The sequence below is a fragment of the Theobroma cacao genome, chromosome 6 (genome assembly GCF_053813885.1).
Source record: "Theobroma cacao isolate CCN51 chromosome 6, ASM5381388v1, whole genome shotgun sequence".
Lineage (NCBI taxonomy): Eukaryota > Viridiplantae > Streptophyta > Magnoliopsida > Malvales > Malvaceae > Theobroma > Theobroma cacao.
In genome coordinates, this window is record NC_142644.1 from 808583 (window position 1) to 833821 (window position 25239).

At 33.9% G+C, this 25239-nt stretch overlaps 3 protein-coding genes across 3 annotated transcripts in view; all 3 read left to right on the forward strand.

Moving 5' to 3' along the window:
* Positions 1 to 3186: 3186 nt before the first annotated feature.
* On the forward strand, positions 3187 to 11432 carry LOC108662476 (alpha N-terminal protein methyltransferase 1-like). The gene is made up of 5 exons (XM_088807295.1): positions 3187 to 3283; positions 4535 to 4593; positions 9735 to 9839; positions 10345 to 10446; positions 11355 to 11432. The coding sequence occupies exons 1-5, from the start codon at positions 3187 to 3189 to the stop codon at positions 11430 to 11432; spliced, it is 441 nt and encodes a 146-aa protein (XP_088663421.1).
* The window catches only part of LOC18595129 (uncharacterized), a 59432-nt gene continuing 44620 nt past the window's right edge, over positions 10428 to 25239 (forward strand). Inside the window, exon 1 of the mRNA XM_088807203.1 lies at positions 10428 to 10446. The gene's annotated coding sequence lies outside the window, so the exon portion shown is untranslated. The remainder of the gene's footprint in view (positions 10447 to 25239) is intronic.
* Positions 20150 to 24877, forward strand: LOC18595127 (uncharacterized). Its single transcript, XM_018122933.2, has 6 exons — positions 20150 to 21221; positions 21360 to 21428; positions 22218 to 23276; positions 23983 to 24117; positions 24241 to 24362; positions 24452 to 24877. Exons 1-6 carry the CDS (start codon positions 20169 to 20171, stop codon positions 24819 to 24821), a joined length of 2808 nt encoding a protein of 935 aa, XP_017978422.2. The 5' UTR covers positions 20150 to 20168; the 3' UTR covers positions 24822 to 24877.

Below are 25239 nucleotides of genomic sequence, written 5' to 3' on the forward strand. Positions count from 1 at the left end.
AATGCCCTACCGGCCTAATGGATCCTGAATAACCCTCCACGAAAACGGTTGTCTTGTAGTAGTCAGCGCAAAATTCAATGGCTTCACGATTGCATTTACTGAAAAACACTAAAAACTCAATCTTCAAGCACAATGTAAAGGCTATGTCAATTACGGTTCAAATAAGAAATAAATATATTCTGACCTTATTACTGCAATGGCATGGCTGCATGGCAGTAAATCTGTTTGGAACTCACAACATGAACACGTCTTCCTGGACAAGTTTACAAGTCCATCCATCTTCCCGTCTTTAACTTCAAACTTCACTCGATTGATAAGCTTAACTAGAAAGCGATGTGCATCATTGAACCTTTTACTCAACTACCTGGCAACCCAAGGGCTGAGGGGCGTGGTCACCTTGACGGCCTCTTCGTACCGTTCATGGAACCAACACTGGAACATGTCTTTGATGAACTCGATCAAAACAGTGATCGGCATTTGTCTTGCATGCTTCAAGCATGAGTTAACACATTTCGCAATGTTGAATGTCATCATTTGGTATCGCCTTGTCGGTGAACATGCACGTGCCCATTTCTCAGGCCCTATTCTTATAAAGTTCGCGTGGGCTCTCAGGTGAATCTGCTGTATTTGGTTCATATGTCTGTTGAAATCAGCCACCTTATAGCAATCTTAAGCAAGGGTGAAAAGCATACAAACATCGTCACGCTTGAACTTGTTTTTAAAATTTTTTTTCAAGTGGTAACCGCATAAACCATGGTGCGCTTCTGGGTATGCATTTTGGATTGCTTTCTTAATGCCGAGATGCTGATAAGAAATGAACATAGTGTTTTCAGGACAACCAACCGCATCATGCAGCTTAAGAAACCACATCCACGAGTCTTCGTCCTCAACATGGCCGATGCCAAACGCAACTAGATATATGCACTCATTCACATCTTTGCATACAGCGACAAATAAAACACCTTTGAACCTGCCTTTCAGATGTGTCGCATCAATTGCAACCGTAAGACGCATTACATCCCTAAACCCCCGAATACAAGCCCTGTATGACCAGAAACAATATTTGAATCTCTCTTCCTCATCAGTAGCCATTGCAGTCACTGTGCCAGGATTTTCTTGTTCCAACATATAAAAATACGATGGTAGTAGTTGGAATGACTCCTCCGGTGGACCGAAAACAAGCCTCTCTGCATACTCCTTCGCTTGCCAAGCCTTACCATACAAGCATTCCAATCCCCACTGAACCCTCATCTCACAAATTATGTCCTTAAGTCTCAATGCTACTCCATTACCCCGAATCTTGTGTGACATAAGTTCACCAATCATCTTCCCACTCGTAGTTGGAAACCGTCCTTGCAAACCATCAATGGTACAGGTATGTACTTTGTGGAATGTTCGAACTTTCCAATATTCTCCTCTATCAGGTAACTTCATTGCACGAACACTGAACTTGCATGCCTTGTCCTTGCAACCAACCTCATAACGAGCTTTACATGACTTTTTTACTCTTATCGCAAACTTCTCTTTTATAACCAACATGTTCAAAGCTCGTTTCAACTTTGCCTTCGACGAAAACATTCTTCCTTTGTATAAGCGATCTTCGGCACATGTCGACTCCTCAGTGGTAATTGTTTGGAAGAAGAACCTTTCTGCACCTGTAATTACCTACATACGAGATATCCTTGCATTTCCCCTTTCCTGATCACTATCATCGAGCAATGTATCAAAGGAACGAATCTCGTTCTCACCAACGATGGGGTTATTGTATATGGGGTCATCACACTGAACATCTCCTACATTAACACCTCCAATAGGTTCCGTTTCGCCTTCAACATTATTGCAAACTCGAATGTCACTGTCATAAAGGCAGTCATCGTCTAAACTGTCACCTTGCGATTGTTCAAGCCCATCATCTGAAGTGTGATCAAATCTATCTTCACCGGCAGCGAACAAATTCTCATTTCCCTCATCAAATGCAGTATTATACTCCAACGTCGCAGTGTCACCCTCCAACCTCACATTGATATCCTCAACTATCGTATTCTCATTTGACAATGGCATTTCACACTCTACAGTTTCACCCGATCATTGCATTTGTTCAAGAGAAGAAAGAAATTGGTTTAATGCACATCCTGATGGAAATTGTGCAGCCAACTGTTCTGTTAATGTCGTTTGTCTACCGGGCTGCACAAACTCTTGTGCATACCTCAATTGCCATTGTTGTGGGTTACGGACCGAATGCTGTGGTATATGTGAAGCATTTTAAATCTCATTTTAATTCAGTTGATTACTATGTTGTCCAACTTCTCCATGTGACATAACATTTGTTTGGCGTCTCTTAATGCTGACATACACAGCCGGAACATTCCTCTGTTCTAGCAAAATTAATGCAACATCTTCATCGTCCTTGATAATTGGCCGTGATAGCTCTCCAAGTGTACTGATCAATGCATGTAACTCAATCTCGTCAATTTCTAAGTTTACCCCAACAACATCTTCAACCAGCTTTATCAAGCCCATAAACGACAAATCACTCTTAACCCCCCGCATTCGTGACTCACCACCCTTGTAAATGCCATCCAGCCACTGACCATCGTGTCTTATCACAAGTCGCATAATTGAAACCCCACTGAAATTTTGAAAAAAAAAATTATCAATCATTTTACACAATACATGCCGTGATAAAAAATTTGTCAGTCGTGTTGTTACACGCCATGCAAATAACGTAAAATGTTGTAACACGCCATGCATATCAAGTCAAATGTCGTGACACGCCATGCATCAGTATCGTTACACGTCATGCATCACTGTCGTGACACACCATGCATCACTGTCTTGACACGCCAATCACTGTAATTACTGACTGGTTACACCAACATCCGTGACACGCTAAAAACCCAAAAAACCAGTTAACCCATGACACACCAGGAACAGCCATGACACGCCAAAAACCCATAAATTCAGTTAACCCACCACACCCCAAGAACAGCCGTGACACGCTAAATAACTCTTCACTCATGTTATAGATGCATGGCGTGTAACAACTTTGGGCAATGTTTCTAATCCATCTTATCATTTACACCAAATGTTTCAAAAATTTAAGTGTGTTGCAGAAATAAACCTAATAACAGGTACCTTGATGTCATCTCTGCTATAGGGTGTGTTAATCTACGACAATGTGGCCAGATGTCGAGAGATAAACCACAGCCCGATGACGATGGTGCTCAACAGAGAGTTGACAGAGCTCATACAATTCAGAGATTTGAGAGAGCTGACAATGATGGTGCTCAACAGAGACTTGCCACAGTTGAGACAAAGAAAGATGACCGAGCCCAAACAGCTTTGTGCATTTATTTTTAATGTTTTTCATTTTCTCTCTGGTAGGAGGCAGATAGCTCAAACAGCTAAGCATTTATTTGAAACGATATTTTTAAGGGCATTTTGGTCTAATTCATGTTTATTTTTGGGTAGAAACAGATAACTTTATATGGGTGGTTATTTCTGAAATCACCTTATCACGATATCCTTCTCTCACAATTTCCTCTTTTTAAATTTGGGAAGAAGCTTGCTAGGAGTTCTCTCTCTGTCCCTTAAGGGTTGTGTGCTTGTGGGGGGTGGGTGTTGGGGCACCCCTAGACCCAATTTGAGACTGTTGTGAGTACTCAGAATAAAGGAAAGAAATTTTTGTGTTTAAGATTGAAAAATCACTTTCACATTACATCAGCAACGAAGATGCTATATCTTGCTAATATTCTGGAACTTGTTATCCTTTGAAAGGCAAAAATTAGATATGTCTTCAGTATGTTTTATTACTAGGAGATTGATTCTTCAACATGAGTAGGATCTATAATTGCCTATATATGAAGTTGGTCTTAATACTTGTGAGTTGGTGGACTATACTAGGGCAATTAACTGAAATCTTACGAAGGGGAATTGTAGGGGAAATTATTTAGGAAACTAAGCAGTTGGAGTTTGGCTTTAATGTAAAGATATTTTGGTAACTAAGCAATAATGGTTTGGCTTTAATATGAAGATAATTAAGTGATTTCCACAAGTTTTATTATAAGTAATATGATATAAGATGCACTTAAGCACTTAGCTTTATGATTTGTGCATGTATCCCTTGCTAAAAGAGCTGGTTTTAAATTACCCTCCCCTAATGAAATAAAATAAAACATGATAATTGATGGTTGTGCCCTCAAACTTTTGCCTTCATATGGTTTATGTTGGTGGAATTAAAACAAACTCTTTTGATGATCTTAGTGTAGAAGAATCTGGTACATTTTAGGGCTTAGCATACTAAATTAAACTATGTCATAATTCTCAAAACACTGCATTGCTGACCTTTTTTTCAAGTCCATACATTAAGTAGTAGAAATACCTGCAAATGGTTCTAAAGCATACTTAAAATATTACTGCAGTACTGATCTGTTTGGTATTTCATTTTTCTTGATGTTTTTAATTCTAATTGAAAATCATAAATCTAGTTGACATTCTGAGCTCTTAGTTTCTATGTTAATTTAACATACTGCAGATTGTGGTTCTGGCATAGGAAGAATAACCAAGAATCTTCTCATAAGATATTTTAATGAGGTAAGGTCATTTTTCTCTTTCTATTAGCATATTTTTAATATTTCTGACATTTACCATCTTTGCAGTTTATTGATAACATGGTTCATAGTGCATAATTTTTACTACCTAAAGAATTTCTCAGTTGTATTTGAATGAAAAGCAAAATTGGGTAGTGCCTTTTAAAAAATTCATGCAGGACATGAGGAGGGTACCCATTAATTTCAAGGTACCTAAACCTTAACCCTATAAAAAATCAAATATCTAAACCCTATTAATTACCTGAATAATTTTAAAAGTTACTACCCTAACCTTAACCTTAACCCTAATACATTCCCGCTATCCTATAATTACCCTAACCTATTTAAAAGCCCGATTAGATAAAAAATTTATTAAAATGTTCTTCATGGGTACCCAATTACCTAAACCCGAACCTGTATTCATATACAATAATATTTCTTCTACATTTTACATATAATTAACTACTAATTAAATTAATAAAAGCACAAATAATAAAATTTAAATTTAAATAATCAAAAACTATAAAGTGTGTTTATAAATTGAACATAATATATAATATAAATCAATATTATTTTATTGTTTAATAGTTATTAACTTATATAATAGCAATGATATTCTTTATAAATGAACATAATAAATAATATAAAGTATATGTATTAAAAGACAATACAAGTTATATACTATAAAGTGTGTATATATAAATTATAATTAATAATTTTATAAATTATAATTTTTATAATGTTAACAAAAAATAAAAAGTAAATACATTTATTTTTAAAGTATATATATATATATATATATATTAAAAGTATTTTAGTGTATATATATAATAGTGATTATATTCTTTATAAATGAACTCAATATATATAAAGTATAGATATTAAAAGATATTACAAGTTAATTAATAATCATAGTTTCATTAATTAATTTAATTAATTATATGAGCTTGTCCTTTATTACAAGAAATTAAAAAAAATAGTTAAGTTTCAAAACTATTCTAATCTCACAACTTCTTTTTAGATAATTAAGTTTATCTATATAAAAGTATCTATATTATAATTAATAATTTTATAAGTTATAATTTTTGTAATGTTAACACAAAATAAAAAGTAAATATGGTTATATTTAAAGTGTGTACACACACTAAAAATGTTTTATTATATGTATAATAGTAATTATATTTTTTATAAATGAACCCAATATATATGTAGACACTAGTTTTTTAGGTGAAATAAACATTAAAAAAATAAAAGAAAAAAGAAAAAAAGAGAGAAAATCAAAAAAATAATAAAACAAAAATCATAAACAAAAATGAATTAAAAATAATAATAATAAAAATAGGAGAGAGAGAGAGAGAGAGGGGTACGACTGGTAGGGTGCGGACGCACCCTGCCAGGCACCACCCTCACTTTGCTATACACGAAAAATTCGCGTCTAGCAGAGTAATGGGAGCGTGCCCCCTTTTGCCCAGTATAAAGGGGGCACTATAGCACAGGGATCGGAGGAATCGATAATAAAAAAAATACCTTGGTAACATTCAGCAACCAAAAAACCCTAGGAATCTCTTAAAACCGAAAACAAACCCAGAAAAAAATCGCTTGGAGTAAAAAACCTGCAAACCAAAAATTCCTAAGAATCCCTAGCAAAATCTAGCAACCAAAACACCCAGCCACAATCAAAAACATCCTAAGCTTTCTAGCAGCCAGAAACCATCCACAATCGAAACAAAAAAATTAAAAAATCACAAAAAGGGAAAACGGGTAGCCGTGTTCTCTTTTTGGGGATTTTTAGTTTGTTTTTTTAGGGGAGATTTGGAGGGGATTTCAGCAACCGATGAGGTATTTGAGTTTGGGGATTTCGTGCCGCCGTAGTAGAGAGAGAGAGAGAGAGAGAGAGAGAGTGAGTGAGTGAGTGAGTGAGGATTTGGGGTTTTTGGGATACCACCGGTTTTAGAGAAATAGAGTTAGGGCTTGGGTTTGCTACCGGTTCAAGGAAGGATTGACCGGCGACTAGAAGGGAAGATCTAGTCGGTCGACGACAGGGAGGGTAGAGCCAGATTCAGACGGTAAAGAGAGAGCAGAATCAGGCGATCGGCGGTGAGGAGTGTGATGCACCGTTTGAGCAGGAAAGGAACAGGAAAGTGGCTGTCGGTGAAGGGTTTTTGAGAGAGAGAAGCTGACGCCGGTGAAGAGGGGAAGGAAGAAGAGTTTTTTGGAGAGAGAGGACAGTAATCGGCGGCTAGACAGAGAAACAAAAGGTAGAAAATGAAAGGTTCTAGGGAGAAGAAAGAAAGGTGAGCGGTAAGGGAGAAGAAAAGAAAAAAGAAAAAAAAAGGGAAGGTTTTTCTCCATTGCACCAAACAATGCCGTTTTGGGCATACCAGGGGTGGCTGTGTAAAGCACCAGACAGTGGGCTTAGTGAAGATCGTGGGTCAACAGGTTAGCTTGGGCCCACTTAGCCCAATCAGGTAAAATATTACTCATTGCCAAATGGGTCTGTGGTGATTTGGGCTGTCTAAACTGTTATGATATGGCTTGTTTAGATTTAACCCAATTTATTTAGTTAGAGCTTTAATACTTGATGATATAAAATTAATTTTAAGTTATTATAATGTTCTAAAAATTTCTGGATAATAGTCCTAGGGTTAGGAAATTACTAAAGAACAGAATAACATAAAAATAAGGATAGCAAATATATATATAAAAAATAATAATAATAACATTTTAGAAAGCGTTTAGTTATGCAAAGAACTTAAGTTTAGGAGAATGTTTATTGCAAATATATAAATAACCCTTTTAAATACATGTATATAAAAATAATATATAAAAAAATATATAAAAATTACCATGACATCAACTACAAATATAATACTGATGATGGGATGATTGGTCGGGACGGTAGGAGTCGCAATCCCAAGCTAATTTTCTTTAGGTTCGGAATCCAAATTAAGGCTTCACCAGTACGATGGGAGGGCCTCGATTTTGAGATTCTGAGATTTTTATTCTAAATAAATAAAATTTTACTACATAAAGAAAAAATTAGTCAAAAAATAATAAATAATAAATAAATAAAAATAGAAAAAATAAAAATAAAATAAGCATAAACTTCACGAACATAACATATATTTTTATTGCATCATGCATACCATTGCATATAAGTATTTTTGTTTACGAGTTAAGCCCCGATGATGGGATTTTTCGAGGATCTTGTGAAGGTTAGTATTTCTTGGAAAGTTTCCTAGGTGAAAAGATGTCTTCGGGTCCCACCAATATGATGGGAGGGCTCGAAAAAACATCTTTAATAAAAGGCTTTCGCTCGTATTAGGTTCATTATTCACGAAAATATTATTTTTTAAAGAAAAACGTGCGATAACCCCGATGATAGGATTTATTCGTTGAATTTGTGAAGGCGAATTTCTTGGATAATTCTCTAAGTAAGAGAACACCCCGGATCCCACCAGTATGATGGGCGGATTCGGGAGAACGTCTTCGATAAAAGGTTATTCGTTCGACATTTTTTATCTCACGCCGTGCATTTCATTTTACCTTACACTTGCATTTCATTTTAAAATCAAACAAAATAATTTAATAAAATTGGAGATATAATAAGCAAGTTATAGCTAAGGAAATTAAATGAACTTAAAAAATAAAGCCTAATAGGATAATCTAAAAATAGTACCGTTCATGGAACGGGCGTTTCAGGGGTGTTAATCTTTCTCCGGGCGTAACCGTACTCCCGAACCTAGATCTCGAAAAATGTAGAACAATTTAAGATTCTTTCGACGGGCTTAAATCTAATTAAAACTCTATCGATTAGAATCGAGTTAATAGATGGCCAATCACACTTAGTAAAAAAGATTGGTAGCGACTCCTAGTTTTTAGAGTTTTCACTCACGTCTAGCGGTTGGGTTCCCGGACCTGCACGTTACGACAATATATAAAGTAAATATATTAAAAGAAATTACAAGGTAATTAATAATCATAGCTTTATGAATTAATTTAATTAATTATATGAGTTTATCCTTAATTATATGAAATTAAAAAAAATAACTAGGTCTCAAAACTATTCTAATCTCACAACTTCTCTTAAGCTTTGCATATTATAAGTTTATATAAACAAAGGTATATATATTATAATTAATAATTTTATATGTTATAATTTTTTTAATTTTACTACAAAATAGAAAGTAAATATATTTATATTTAAAGTATATATATACTAAAAGTATTAGTATATATATAATACAGTAATTATATTTCTTATAAATGAACCCAATATATATAATATATATATTAAAAAACATTTCAAGTTAATTAATAATTATGGTTTAATAAATGAATTTAATTAACTATATGGATTTGTCTTTAATTATATGAAATTAAAAAAAATAGTTAGATTCAAAAACTATTCTAATCTCAAAGACTCTCTTTAAGTATATATATTATAAGTTATAATTTTTGTAATGTTAATACAAAGTAAAAAGTAACTATATTTATATTAGAAGTATATATATAATAGTAATTATATTCTTTTGTAATATGATATGATATTCATATTATTTAAACATAATTAATAATCTAATAATTTTTTAATTGAAATATATTAATGTAATCACATTAATAATTTGAGTAACCATACTTTTTAATATATTTGTCAACTTTTAATAAAAATATTAATGTTGATTATTTTTAATTTAATCATTTAAATAACAATAAAATATATATAAACAGGTATTGGGATTGGGTTCGAGGTGGGTACACTTGTAACCTGAATATTAACATAATCGGGTTCAGGTAGCGGGTACCCAAGATGTACTACCCGAACCTGATACGGGTAGCGAAATCACTATCTGAACCGGTCCTAAACTCGATTATAGGGTATCTTAATCCGATATAATCGGGTCCGATACCTGTGGGTACCCTATAATAGGGTACGCATTGCCATCCCTACACATTAATATGTAATTCCAATACAGTGATCATGATGTGGAACATGGTGGACTTTTTCTTTTTCCTCTCTTTTTCTTTCATCGAATGATATGAATCAGTGTCATAGTATTAGTTGGAGCTACTATCTTAATAAAGCTGCATAGTACTTTGTGATAGCTATGCTTTTTGACCCCTCTTCCCTTTACCATTCTCCAGGTTGATCTACTAGAGCCAGTTTCACATTTCTTAGACGTTGCCCGTGAAAGTTTGTCTCAGGAGTACTTTGTAGCCTCTGATGCGCACAAAGCAAATAATTCTACTGTGTCTCCCTTCAGGTTACGTACTTCAAGACTACATTCACACATGGATACATGCTTCTTGATGTCTTGAAGTATTCATAACTATGGTTAAGTCCATGTAAGCTATGTATTTCCAACTTTTCACTTTTCCCTATATTGCGGATGTCGCCATGTAATTTGCACCTCAAGCAGGCATGTTGTTTGAGTGCAATCCTGGGAGAAACTTACAAAATTTAGGGTAAACATGTTAAATATGGGTTTGCATCTGGAACTCACATTTGAATCTGGGCAACATAGTCTGTACTCTGTAGGCGGCTGGATTCAAGTAAATTTTTGCAAACAATTATTTACTCTTTTGTGTGTGTTGGGGGGGGGGGGGGGGAAGGGAACAGCATATGGGCTAGTGAATGAGCCCTTTAAGTTGGTGATATATGTGCTTGTCTTCTTCTGATGCTTCGGGCTGTTAAATTTTGCTTTATAAAACAGAAATTTGACGACCATTTTTTTATTGTCTTTTGCTTTTTCAGGAGTTCACCCCTGATGCTGGAAGGTACAAGGTTATTTGGATTCAGTGTTGCATCGGTCATCTCACAGATGATGACTTTGTCTCATTTTTTAAGAGAGCAAAGGTGAATAAATCTTCTTCTTGAGACAGAACTTACTTTTTATTTGACATGTTGTGCTGTGTGGAAGTGCATGGAAAGATCAAAATTATGTATTGAAATTTTCTTGCCTGCTGTCTACTATACATTCGAAGTGCCTTGTTCTGATTTTTGAATTATGAACTGTCAGATCATTGCAATGGTATCTCAAATTTTCCTTTTCCAAATTTATTGCTTCATGCTTTCTCTCTTGTAACGTCTTTTAAACCTTCTCACAGCTATAGGAATTAAGGTTGTCTAGAGAACACAACATAGCAAACACCGGAAGGATGATATCGTCAAACTCTTTTTTCTTTTTGCCCTTTCTTTTTGCAATGTGTCGTGTTGTTCATTCTATTCTTCTTCCTGCTAGGTAACTAGCGCATTTGATGGGTTAGTTTGGAGTGTTTGGGCCCATCCCTAGCACCACAGAAACAAGGCTGGATAATACTTTATAATTCATACAGCTATTTTGCTATCATCCGTTTTCTCACCTTACAAAAGCTTGTGACCAAATTTTGTTGTGCCTTGTGCATTGAAATAAGATTTAAGAAATGATGGTAGGTTGACTTTTGTCCCTTAAGTTTGTAAATGGTGGGAAATAAAATTAAATCTAGAAAGTGCCATATTCATTTCATTTTTTCCAGGTGCTGTTAAGCATAACCTTTTACACTGCCTTCAATGTATTTTCATCAAAATTAAGCAAAACATATTAATAATAAAAATCTCCAACAAGGAAATTCTTGGGCATGTGTATGTGTATGTAATTTGGAGACCTGATCTCTAAGTTGTGTCCTGGAAAGAACCTTGTTGAAAATTATTATTCTTGCATATATGATTTAAAAGATTCTAATTTGCATTTTAATTTGATATACTAATGAATTTGTTGATTCCAGGTAGGCCTTAAACCTGGTGGATTCTTTGTCCTGAAAGAGAACATTGCTAGAAACGGTATTGTCTTTATGACTCTTTGATTTTTCTAAGCATGTTTGTTTGCCCTCCCTCCCTCTCTCCCTCCCCTTTTTAAGAAGTGCTCAAGTTTTGTTTAAAGTATTCCTCAAACTTTCTTATGTTTTGGTATTCTGTTGTAAATTTTCGTGAAGCTGTTTTTTTTTTTTGGAAATGCCGCATGTCATCTCACGTATGAGAAGACATAAAGTTGCTTTTTTGAGCTGATATTACTTTTTAACTTCGTCTTATTATGTAATTATCTGCCCTCTACAACTTTGAAGTAAAATAATAGTTTATAATAATAGATGTTCAATTAAAAGATAAATGGATAAAGGAATTTTTAAGCTCCATTTACACAATCCATTGCTTGATACTAAGGGAAGCAGCAAGTTTTTGTTTTATGCATTCCTCAAACTTTCTTATTTTTTGGTATCTTGCGGTAAAATTTTCATAAAGTTGCTTTCTAGAGCTGATATAACTGATTAACTTTGTTTTATTATGTATTCATCTGCCCGCTACTGCTTGAAGTATACTAGTTAATGTTTTAAATGTTTAATTAAGGATAAATGGGTAAAGGAATATTTAAGCTCCATTGTCTTATTTCGTTGCTTGATACCAAGGGAAACAGCCAAAAAGTGTTGCAACTTATAATTCGCAGGTTCAGGATGAGTTTCATCTACTCAAATGGGTATGGGGTATAATTTTATTATGCCACCTATTTGGGACACCTTTTGGTAACACTGTCTATACAACTTTCTTCACTGAAAATTCATGATGTAGTGGGGAAGTAGAAACAATAACAAGAAACCAAAACAGTGAACAAAACCAGAACAAAGGTTAAAATTGAGGTAAAACCGAAGTCGTAACAAGTTACAAGCCAGTAAGGCCAATTGTCGAGCATCTTAAGGTTAAATAAACAAGTCACTCCCATCTCATCTGTAATAGATTGATTCAAACCAGCTAGATAACGAGAAGTCAACTGCTCATTAGTCTCTTTCAAACCAACCCTAGGGAAAGGTCGTTGAAACCTGAATGAAATTTCTCATTCAACTCCATTTAATCAGCAGCGGAAATTGCCTCCTCATCTTCATTTTCATGTGTTCCCAAGTGTTGATTTTGGCTTGCCTGGATGTGTTTGCTGCTCGTCAACTCTCTTCCACCATTGAAGTGCACGCAGTCCCTTCAACTTAAGCTTCACAAACAGCACCTTTCTTTGTTCTGCCATTGGTTTCTACTAAAAATAATTTTCGAAACTATCTTTCTGATCTGAATAATCTTTTGCATGCATCTTTTTCCGGAAGTCATCTACCTTAATTCTAACTCCACCACCATTGAAGTCTAGGCATGTAACAATCAGCCTTCCAATCTACCACAAACAGCACTATTTGCTGGTCGAGCATTATGAAAGGGGTTTTTATCCTCTCCATATTCAATTTCATCCTCAAGAACACCTACCGGTAAACCGAAAGGGTCAGTATTGCCTTGTGGATTCTCCATACAGGCTCCCATTGGTTCCTGTCACTTTAAAGCTTGCACAGCCTGCAACAAATCTTCAATCATACCCATCAACTCAGCCAGTTCTATTTGCCGGTCTTGATTTCTTTTCCACGTCCGCTAACAAGTCCTCTACCACGATTAGCCATGGTTTATAAGCTAAAATCCTAGTTCAACTTTAAGATCTCTTCATCTGATACCACTTTGATGTAGTATGGAAGTAGAAACAACAAAAACAAAAGAAAAACAATGACGAAAACCAGAACAAAGGCTAAAATTGATCTTAAGATCATAGTAGGAACAAGTTAAAGCTGTCTAAAGTTACAGCAGCTTTTAATTGTAGCCCTTCGATACAAACAACCCCATCTAATCCTAGCCATTCAAACTAATTAAAAATGATCACATGCTAATCACGACACATGACTAGATAGAAAACATAATTACCAACTTTTAACTAAAGTAAAACATAATAAAATAACCAATTGGAGAAAAATTTAAGAATGCTCTTGCATAGCCTTGCCCAACAATTAAACTTGCCTAAGGCTTGACTTAACCTAGGACTTAAGTCTCATAATTTGCTTGCATTCAACTCACAAAATACTTGGATTCGATCAGATTATTGTTGAGTTATTCTTGAGCTCAAGTGACCAATCGAGTCTAGTTCAAGTGTTTATATTACTCAGTCAAGATAGTTCAAGAGCGTAATCAACTTTTAATTTTTTTAATATATTTTAAAATTCCATGTATGTAATACTCATATAAAACTAAATAATACAAAGATCAATCAAGTCCAGCTTGGAGGTCTCAGACATATGTACTTTCCGAAAAAATGTTCAAGTTGAGCTTCAGGTCTTAGTTTTGTAATTGAGTCGTGTCATCTTCAAGCTTATCATTTTGTCAACTTGATTTGGCTCAGTTATGCACCTAGACTTTAACCAACTCAAACTGACTAAAAAGGTTACTGAATTGAAAGTTGAGACAGGGACAACTCAAACACAAAGTAATCTGGAATTCTAAATATCGAATTCTTAATCAGACTCAACTTCCATTTTTGTAATCTGCTGTGGTATCTTAAATGTGCTCAAAGTTCTTAAAGTTCTTAAAGTTTTTGTAATCAGACAGGGACAATTTTGTAATCTGCTGTGGTATCTTAAATGGTGCTCAAAGTTCTTAATCAGACTCAACTTCCATTTTTTTGATTCTGAAAAACAAAACCACCTTCACTGGCTAAAATAAAGTGGGAATCAATTCAGTATGGTACAATTTATAGATATGGTACATTTATAGAAATGCTGAATCATTTGTCACTGGCTAACATATTAATTTCAATTCAGACATCGAATTTTGTGATTAGAAATGAAGCAGCTGAATATGGGTATTAAGTGGAAGAATTGGTTTAGCTTTTCAAAAGGATAGGATAGAAGCAGAATTATGCTTTGAGCAAAGAGAGAAGAAGGAGCCACTACGAAGCTCGACTTGAACATCGCAAGCAAGTAAAAGTTCTTTAAGGCTTTTAATGCTCTTTATTTTTTTTTAAATGAAATTGTTAACATTGAATAGTAGATGATTGGGTAGTAGAAATGAGAGGTTGGTGTTGTTAATGCTTTAGGGGACTTAAATTAGAAAGTAGTAGACTACAGAACTTTTAGAGAAATCTAGGGGGAAACAGCTATATATGTAAATTCATTAGATTGGATTTGGTATCAGAAGATTTAAGGGATTTATTCATTTATTTATTTATTTGGGGGTAAGATGGGCAATTTAGAGGCATGAGGGGTTGGGGGGGGAGGGATAAAAGTCCAAAAATTATAAGGAGAAAGATAAGGAAGGAGGTTAGTGGTGGGATGCAGGCTCTGTTTTGGAGAAGTGGCCTCATGACAGGAAAATTCAGACAAGTTAGGTGAAAAAAGTTAGATAAGGTGAAGAGTTGGACTTTGTTTAATGTGCTGGGCAAAGATGGTGTGTAGGGGGTAGAAGGCTAGGACTTTGACACTATTGTTGTCAGAAGGGGCTTTATGTGTTGTTGAGGGGGTGATCATGGTAGTGAACTTGTAACTTTAGGAAGAATCCAGAAGTGGTAACATCCTACCCTATCGATCAAGGATTCATGAACTGGATTCAATTACAGATGTTAAGCGTGAAATTAGTTTGGAAATGGGTTCGGTTGCAACTCAATTAGGACTTTGTACTGCAGCAATAACCATTGGCATTACCTGTAATAATAACTAAAAGATTTACTTGAGCTTTCAGTTCTTCAATCTCGTCTTGAAAAGTGCTCAATGCATCCCTTGTCTCATCACTCAGGATATTATTCATCTCGGACAGTTCTCATTAGACTGTCTCAATTTCATCAATTCCTTCACGGGGAACCATTTGAGCTTTTACTGTGGCCACTACGGCCTCTGGCTCATATCCTCTGATGGTCCTCTAGTGCACTCCACGTGGTCATCATTTGTACACTTTAAATCAGCACCTCTCGCTCGTGTTCTGATACTAACTGTTACGAACTACACTATTTCGCCTAAATATACAATAGTCTATGCGGCACTTGAGTGGACGCTTCCACGCAAGTCAACCAATACTCGGTTATATCTAATCCAACATTAATAATAACAACAAATCAGACTAAGAGAACTCGTATCAAAATCAAAAGGCATACCGAATGCTATATGTGTAACCACTGAGTTATAAAAAGGAAAAGTGCTTTATTAATATAAAATTAATTACAAAGAGATCGAGATAGGTCATCGTCAGGCCATAGGGACAGCCTTATATGATTCACTACAAATATACCCTTACCAATGAAGCAGGCTAACAATCCGCTGATTGTTCATTTTCTATAAAGAGTTTACGAGATTTTATAAGTATTCTATTAATAATCATTACAATGCTTGAAGTAAGGATATTTCTTTTCTAAAAGATCTCCTTTCTAAAAATTTGACAAGTATTTGTGAAAGTATCACCACGAGCCATTACATTGTTTGAAAGAGGAACATTTCCCTTAGAGGTATAAAAGACTCAAGCTCCAAGATAATTCTACGCTATCATAATCCGATACAAGGTTGGCTCATGACACAATGGCCAGCTCGTTCATCCTTGTTATAGCCGTTAGTGCACAGAAAAAGTTTTCTGTGATTTGCAATCCTGTTTTGTTGGTTTTATTTTTCCTAGGCTAGAACTGTGGGAGTGATTTTGTGATGAGTATAAATATCATTTGTAACAGTTGTTGCAATTGATTTTTTCCCTGATCAATGAAAAGTATATTTCCTTTCTCTCCCGCATGACTCTGTTTTCTTCTTCTTCATTTTAGCCTTCTTTGCAGAAATACTTTTAAGTTTCTTAAAATCCTTTCAGGAACAAAGCAAATGAAAGGTGCAAATTACTGTGTTTTGTGGATTTGGTGTTTATCAATCACCAAATGAAGATTATTTTTAGCTCACTTCCATGGTCTCTTGCTGGCCTGGAGATACGGTATACTCAGGTTTAAAGCAAAGGAAATTGTGTGTTGGTTATGTTGATGTTTGGTGCCTGATCTTTGCAATGAGGAAGCTGAAATTACATTGAATCTGGTTGCTTGGGATATTTGTTTTACTACAGGTCTTATGCGATGGTCATTGGGATTAATATGTTTCAAGCTACTGGTTTTTCTTATCCACTTTTTGATGGCTATAAATTAAGTCTTCTCAAAAGCTGACTTGATAAGAGTACTTCCATCCAGTCATGCACGACCAACTTATTGCAGTGGTCCTATGATTTAATCAACTGGATTGCCATTAAGGTTACTATTTTCAAGCCATAAGTTTTTTCTGCAACGTGCTTTGCAGTTCTCATGTGTCTATTTATTATTTGCTCCATTGACAACTCTTCATTATCCTTTTTTGATCAAAAAATTTAAATTTTATTTTTTAAATTAAAAATGTATATATATATATATATATAAATTATTTATATATTTCCTTCTACTTTCTCATTGCCACAATTGGACTATAAGCAGCAAGAAATTTTCATTTTGGCCCAATAGGAGCAAGAACTGAAAAATACATGTTCTTGATTTTCTGCAAAATACGATTTGAATCATGCAAGCATAAGTGTTGAAAGTGTAGAAAGTTCTAACCCTAACAATACGGAAGTGTAGAAAGTTTACGGTTGATTTAAGTCTCATATAATAAACAAATTGCAAGTCTACGTCGCAATCTGATCCATTATTTTTTATAGGGCTTTTTGTGGTTAGAAATCTACAAATATAAAGAAAAAAAATTGTAAAATTGCCAATAAAACTAATTGATGTATCGATTTAGATAAGATAATTTTGAGTATAGAAATGCTTTTCGGTAAAAGTTGTAGTCTATAAACTTAAACAAATATTAAATCAGAGTGCAGGAACAATTAGAATACTAATTCCACATAATAGCACCTATAAATGTGAAATTGTAGATCCAAGAATTTTTCAACTAATTTCTTTGTATTCAGTCAAGGGTTTTTTTTCGTCTAATTCTTGTTGCTGGTGAAATTGTAGACACATCCCTCTCATTTACCCTCATGCATCCAGTCATGTCAATTGCTGGTAAAAAATAATTGTAGCGAGTTGTGCACGGTGAAGTTATTGCAGTTGGCCATGTGACCCTTCAAATCGACAAGCTACTAGTTTTTCTTGTAACGTGCTTTCCAATTCCCTTCTAGTCATCATTACTCAATTGACTATCTTTTGGATTCACACGTCCAATTTGAATATGCAGGACATTCCTTGACTTTTGATTGCTTTTCCATATTAATTGACAAATGATACTTGAATAACATATTCCAATGACCCAAGATATGGGACTTCCTAGTTGTCAATTGCGATGTCCAAAATTGAAGACCCTGAAACTAGTGCACTGTCCTGGCGGATTCAGATCACTACTAACTTCCCAATTCCATGATTAAGATCACAACTATGCAAAATTGAATCTGGCTGGTCCCATTGGGCTTCCTCTTTTAAAACCTAAGTTTGATTCCAGTCCTACTTATAAATAATGTTAAGAGATTTAATTTTAATGAATAATATTTAAATTAAATCATAATTTTAATATAATATAATTTACATCTAAATTTAGATATATATAATAAAACTTAAGAGTTCAAATCAAATTACACTCTTTTATCTGACCTACTCAACTGTTTATAAATTAATATAAATAATATTTTTTACCGATCCCACTTTATATATAAATTAATAATCTACTTATAGATCAAAATTTTATACACACATATATATATGACTCAATTAGGAAGTTTTAATAAAATATGACTCTAATGTTACTTGTTTCGTCTTGAAATTGATATCTTATTGACTTTATCTCTAATTTTTCTTAGTGCATTACAAAGGTCTGGTGTAGTGTTCTCGTATGGTAAGAGAAAATTATGCAATGTGATGGTTGCTTGAGTGCATCTTTGCACGAGACAAGCTCTAGTATAGAACTATCATCTTCAACTTCATTTTCTTTATTATTTCTCATGTCGTTCTCAATAATTTGCTTGTCACTCAACAACTTTGAAGGTGGCTCATTTTCTCCTTGGTAGTTTAAAAGGTACTCAATATCTATTTTATCACAATACTTCAACTATTTGATTAGAACATGTAATTGTTAAATTTGTCTATCATGTGAGCGTTGATCCAAATTTTTTGAAGTCACGTTATCCATACACCTAATTTTACAATGTTGAAAACAATTTGCAATTGTACCATTTGTTGACCAAGCTGAGATTGCAAGATTCATTATATCCAAAACATTTATCTTTTTTGGATTTGAGATTTCAATTTCATAACCCTCTAAAAGATTTCGATAAAATTGAAGATGATAATGCATCTCGATAGAATAATAATAATTTGTAATTCGATAATATTCGTATAATCACAATACAGAGTACATGTATTAAGTTTAATGTTTTGAGGAAAAAAAAAAGATATCTAGATAAATTAATTTTTTATTAATTAATGTATAAATTAATAAATTATTAATTTATTAATTCAATAATATCTTAATTAATTAATAAATTTTCATGATTCCAAAGGTATTAATTTATAGAGATTTTATTATTGTATTTTAAGCAAGTGTTAGATTCCTTTGTTTAACATATAGATTAATAAAAGAAGGAAAGCAAAGATTGGATATCAAGCTTATATTGACAATATTCCTTTTTACTTTCTCATTGCCATAATTGAACTATAAGCAGCAAGAATTTTTCATTTTGGCCCATAAGGAGCAAGAACTGAAAAATACATGTTCTTGTTTATTGCAAAATACGATTTGAATCATGCAAGCTAGTAATGAACAACCACTAGTTTCGGGCCTAAAGAAACCCAGAATAGGCTAATCAAATATTATGCAAGATAAATAATCAATTGTAGTTCCGTCAGTGGAGCTATTAATTATGCCAGCGATCGCCACATCACACTGAATTTTTACTTGTTGATGTTCCATAACAGTGTAGGCAATCTTCCATAAGAATCTGCTAGGACCTCTCAATCTCTCTGATCTGGTTTCTCCTAAAACAGAATGTGTTGCTTGGCACCACTGTACATGTTGAAGCTGCCTTTATAAATTATGATAGCAGAGGGGAAAATTACGACAACCGACCCATAGGCAGGTCTAATACTGTGTTCATAGAAAGCAAAAGCACGAAGTAGGTTGACTGTTTTGGTTCCTATTTGACGTCACATATTCAAATCCAATCCCTTTCACACAGTTTTTTCTCTGATCCTTAGCTCACGTTACCCCCTTTTCTCAAGGTTTTTAAGTTCTAACCCTAACAATACACTAGAAGTGTAGAAAGTTTGTGGTTGACATGAGTCTCATATAATAAACAAATTCTACCGTTCAACCCAAATTGCAAGTTTACATCGCAATCTGGTCTTTTGGTCTTTTGTTTTCAATAGGACATTTTGTCGTTAGAAATGATCTACCGTCCAACCCAAAGTATAGGTTTACATTGCAGTCTTGTCCATTGTTTTCAATAGGGTATTTTGTGATTAGAAATCAACCGATATAAAGAAAAGACATGTAAAATACTGTTATCTATATACAGCAAGAAGGATTACTATGAGATATTTATAAAAGAGAGATAGCCGTTGATTCACTCTACGCTAATTTTTATTTAATAAATTAATAAAATAATAAAAATGAATATAAAATAAGATAATAATAAAAGCACATAAAAAATAGTATCTACAGCCTCTTCCTTCAATCATCTCTCTCCATCTGCCAAAATTTCTTTCTCTGTTTGAGATGGATATCAAGTCCATCCTTCATGAACACCACTTGCTCTGTGATGAATATGATGAATCACGGGGACTTTGTGATATGTGCAATCAGGAAATTTGTGGTATGGCTTATTGTTGTGAAAGATGCGAGTTTTCATTGCATGATTCTTGCGTTCATCAACAGCTACCTCCTCAGATAAGTGCACATCCTTGCCATCCCCAACACAATCTTTCTCTCGTAGGGTCAAATCACATGGATTACATATGTGATAAATGTTTCAATCTTTCTCGAGGCTATAGATATCATTGCAAAGAGTGTCATTTTAGCCTTGGGTATCAATGTGCTTTTTCAACTAATGATGAGAAAAATAGACTCAATGGCGAGACATTTAAAAAAATTGGTGGTTTTACCCTCTTTAATTATAGGAGAGTGAGAAAGTATGAGTATATATGTAGTTGGTGTGAGAACCATTTGTCTGGAATGTCTTATGCTTGTTTTGACAATGGTGCTTATACCTGCTTCCACGATTCCTGCTTAATCAAATTGCCTCCCATAATATTCAAACACTCATTTCATCCATCACACCCTCTTCAATTATGCAACAGTCACTTTGATAATGGGTTGTGCAATGCTTGCAACCTACCAATATGGGAGTTCAGAAAAGCCTACTGTTGTAGAAAATGTAAATTTCACCTTCATGTTCGTTGTGCTAAACTACGACCCAGTCTCAAGGTTGAATTACATGAGCATGATCTTACCTTTTTTCGAATAAAAGCTAATAGCGCAACCCACCGATGCAGGGTATGTGGTTTTAATTTTGATGCTATAGGGGACGAAAGTGCTTTTTATCGTTGTGTCCATTGTAATTTCAATTACCATTTCAAATGTCTTACAATACCACATTCTACTTCGCACAAGTATCATAGGCATGATCTGATGCTTATGGATTCATTTATAGAAGATGTTTCTGAAGAATATTATTGTGATATATGTGAAGAAGAAAGAAAACCCAAGCACAGTGTTTATTGTTGCAAGAAATGCAAATTTATTGCTCACATCGAATGTGCACTCAATAAGGTAAGGAGACATTTACTCTCTCTCTGAAGAAATTTAATAAATGTTTTTTTCATTAGATAAACTATTAATTATTTGATCATAGGTCACATATAATGTGCCCCTTAGAAAATTTTGATGCTAATATTTTTACTTCCCTAGGTTGTGGATACGAAACTTGATCAAAGTTCGACCTCTAGTCTGTTGGATAGTGAAGCTTCAACATTGAAGGTGATGGAATTGGATCTTTTATATTGATATTATTATGATGTTTTCACTTGCCAATAATTTGTTTTTTTGAAGTTTACATCGCTTAAGGTCTTCTATTCCTTGGATTTATATATTATAAAGATTGTTTAGTAATAAACACCATTTACATTTTTGAATAAAATTCAATGAAAAAAAACTAAAAAATGTAAATAATATAAGTAAAAAACCTCTACTTATGTAGCAGTATTCAAAATTGATTTGGAGACGGCTTTAGTCAAAATATTGAATGTTGAATAAATTAAAAACACTTACGTGCATCATGTTAATTTATGAACATATATATTTGATTATTTAATTATTGCTTCTATATTTTAGTTTTATCTTAAATTTTCATTTCTTGTACTTTTTAAACAAAAATAAAGAGTAAATTTTACTATTAATCTTGACCTATTTGTAATTTTTTGTTTTCATTCATCCATTTTGAATTTATTTCAAATCCATTTGTATATTAACATGCCAATAAAATATAGATGGAATTTGTCACGTAAATTTCACATATTATGTGAATTATGTGAATGTAGTCACATGGACGTAACTGTAGTACTTAGATGGCAATTCCGTTCCATATTTAATAGTGTATTGATGGATAGATGAAATTAAAATAATTTCAAAAAGACATAAATGGAAAAATTCGAGTTTGTTTAGTCATGGATGAAAATAAAATTATGACAATGTTATAAACTAAGGATGCACTTTACCTAAAAAATGGAGGAAGATTAATAACTTTCTTCACTCAACTTGGTCGTGCAGGTGCAGATTGAACATTTTGATCATCAACATCCCTTAAGCTATAATGGGGCAATTGAACAGAATGAAAGTCTTCTTTGCATTGCTTGCCGCCAAGAAATTTTTGATCAACACTATGCTTGTGAAGATTGTAAATACTACTTACATGAAACGTGCACTACATTGTTGTATGAGGTGTCACACCCTCTTCATTGCCAGCATCCTCTCAAGCTTGTCACGGATATAGTTGAATTCACATGTCATGGATGTAGGGAACATTCTGATGGGTTTGCTTACATGTGCCTTCCATGTGATTTCCACCTTGATGTGAAATGTGCTACCACTCCAATCCCACCTAAAAATGATGGGCAAAAGCTGAAAGAGATGGAGAAAGTTTCCAAGTTTTGCCCTTTCAACCAAAATCATAAGCTAGACTTCTTCAACCGTAGACCCAATCTTAAAGATTTGGCTTTGGAATGCGATGCTTGCAAGTTACCAATCTTGGGTCCAGGTTATACATGTCGTGATTGTTTCAATATCAAAATTCATGAATCTTGTCTTGCATTTATTCGGGAGATGCAACACACATTTCATCCGTTACACCCGCTTCATCCACAAATCGGCGATTGGGAAAATTGTTCTGCCTGTAGATTTAAAATCATTGAAAGTATCGGTTATAGTTGTCGGCAGTGTGATTTCCACCTTCATCTTCATTGTGCTAATTCCCTGAAGCTGGCCTTAAAAGTTAAGTCTCACATGCATAATCTTTATTATTTTGGACCAAATTATGAGAAATCTTACCAATTATGTAACAAATGCAAAAGTTACATTGGTAAGGAACCTTTCTACTATTGCGTGGAGTGCAATATGAATTTGCACTTAAAATGTGTTCCCATACCATGTTCAATTAAATCCAAATGTCACATGCATCGTTTGACTCTTAAAGATCATTTTGTGGAAGATGATTCTGGAGAATACTATTGCGACATCTGCGAAGAAGAAAGGAACTCAAAAAATCATTGCTATTATTGTGAAGAGTGTGCTGGACAATTTGTTGCTCACATCGAGTGCGCGCTTCTTATAGTAAGTTTATCACTATCATTTTCTCTGTAGAATTTTTCTATATCATATTATTGAATTTTCTAAAGGAAAATAAGAATCTAAATTACACATCACATGATCGTATCCACCATCTCTTTGATTGATTGGACTTTATTAATGGTTAAAGTACCTCATAGGTCCATATACTATAGATTTTTCGTTCAACTAATCTTTTTTCCCAAAATTGGTTAATTTAATCTCTGTACTTTGAGATTTTATGTAATGGAGTCATTTTACTTAACTTCATCCAAATTAACCATTAGTGGTACTGGTGACGCACTGACATGTCAGATAAAAAAAAATTGACCATGTGGCATTTTTTTCTTTCCTCCTTTTTCTTTGCTCATATGTTCAAAACTACATTGTTTTAGAGTACTATTTAAAGCGGATTTAGTTTTTTATTTTTCATTTTCCTTTTTATCCTTCTCTTTAGCTTTCTTCTCTCCCTAGATTTCGACCCCTAAATGCAAATTCTGGCTATCGATCACTAGTAATATGAAAATCTAATAAAAAATAAAAAAATTAGTTTTTTGGCCTTATTTCCCATAATTAGGATAGCTTTTTCAAAATCTATCTCGATTTTTCTAGATCTAAAATCATAAACTTGTAAAAAAGAAGCTTGTTTCTTTCCATTGCTGTGTCCTCAACTTGATGTTAATGATCAAGGGTTGTGTTTTTCATGTTGTAGGATTTTGAATTCGGAGATGGAAATTTTCATGAATTTTCCATCTTGAAAGATGCTGGCTCACCTATTGAGAGTTCCTCTATGGATAAGTTGCTTTCCCAACCCCATGCTGAAGTTTACTTGAACCAAAACAGAATGGTAGTTAAGTCCTATATAAGTTATTTTAAAGATCTCATCTTTTATGCGAAAATGAATTTTATTTTACGAATAGTTGAATGAAAGAAAAGTTTCACGATTTTGTGGGTGCCATTGTCGTTGCAGAAGTATTGGGTGAATGAGAAGTTAAACAAATACTGCTTCATGTTGTTTGCAAGAGATCTTTCAATCAGTTGGGTAGAAGAGCACCGTTATTGGCGTTGGTCATACCAAAAAGAAACAAACAGGTTAGCGTAGATTTATTATCCATTGAGAATCCTTACTTCATAGTTCTAGCTTGACAGCTTTCTTAATCCACAAACTTTTGATTTTGTAGCGATGTGTTGATTGATGTTGTCGAACTTCTAAAGGTGTGTTGGCTAGAAATGAATGTGAAATTCAATGTAAAAAAGCTCTCACTGGGAACTTTGTATGGAGTTATGTTTGTGTTTAAGTTGACAGATGAAGCATATGGATGGGGATGTCCAGTGAACTTTGGATTCACTCTTCCAAATGGGGACAAGGTTGAACGCAAGGAAAATTTGATGACCAAGCCGAGAGGAGTATGGATAGAAATCCCTGTCGGAGAATTTACAACTTCATCCGAAATTGTTGGAGAATTACATATTTGCTGTCACCAATATGATGAATTGAATTGGAAAGGAGGACTTATTGTTAAAGGAGTTGCTATTCTACCAAAGAATTAAGTTATAAATTAGTATTTTGTCATAATAAATCTGAAAGTACTGTAGTTTTTTTGTTTGTTCATAATCTTGCAAATTCTAATATGACATGAACTTGAAAGGAACCAACTCATCCAATAATCACCTCAACACTTGAACCAGTTTTCCGGTTCTCATTATACAATATAGGTTCCATGCTAAATGCAACAAACAAGCTCATTGATTTTTTTGATATTTTTTATTAGATTTTTTGACCACCAGTGACTAGTGGTTGGCTGTCGAAATCTGGGTTTGGGGATCATAATCTAGAATAAATTATTGGATAGAGAGCGAAAAAGGAAAGAAGGAACAATGAAAAAAAAAACTAAATGTCCTTTAAATAGTAGGCTTAAAATAACTAGTTTTGGACAAATAAGAGAAAAAAGAAAAAGAAAAACCATGT

Excerpts from the sequence above, each read along its gene's own strand:
- LOC108662476 (XM_088807295.1), top strand. The coding sequence starts at position 3,187 with ATGTCGAGAGATAAACCACAGCCCGATGACGATGGTGCTCAACAGAGA. Across the intron at positions 3,284-4,534 it reads TGAGAGAGCTGACAATGATG|ATTGTGGTTCTGGCATAGGA; the intron begins GTGCTCAACAGA and ends AACATACTGCAG. Across the intron at positions 10,447-11,354 it reads CATTTTTTAAGAGAGCAAAG|GTAGGCCTTAAACCTGGTGG; the intron begins GTGAATAAATCT and ends TGTTGATTCCAG.
- LOC18595127 (XM_018122933.2), top strand. The coding sequence starts at position 20,169 with ATGGATATCAAGTCCATCCTTCATGAACACCACTTGCTCTGTGATGAA. Across the intron at positions 23,277-23,982 it reads TCGAGTGCGCGCTTCTTATA|GATTTTGAATTCGGAGATGG; the intron begins GTAAGTTTATCA and ends TTCATGTTGTAG. Across the intron at positions 24,363-24,451 it reads TACCAAAAAGAAACAAACAG|CGATGTGTTGATTGATGTTG; the intron begins GTTAGCGTAGAT and ends TTGATTTTGTAG.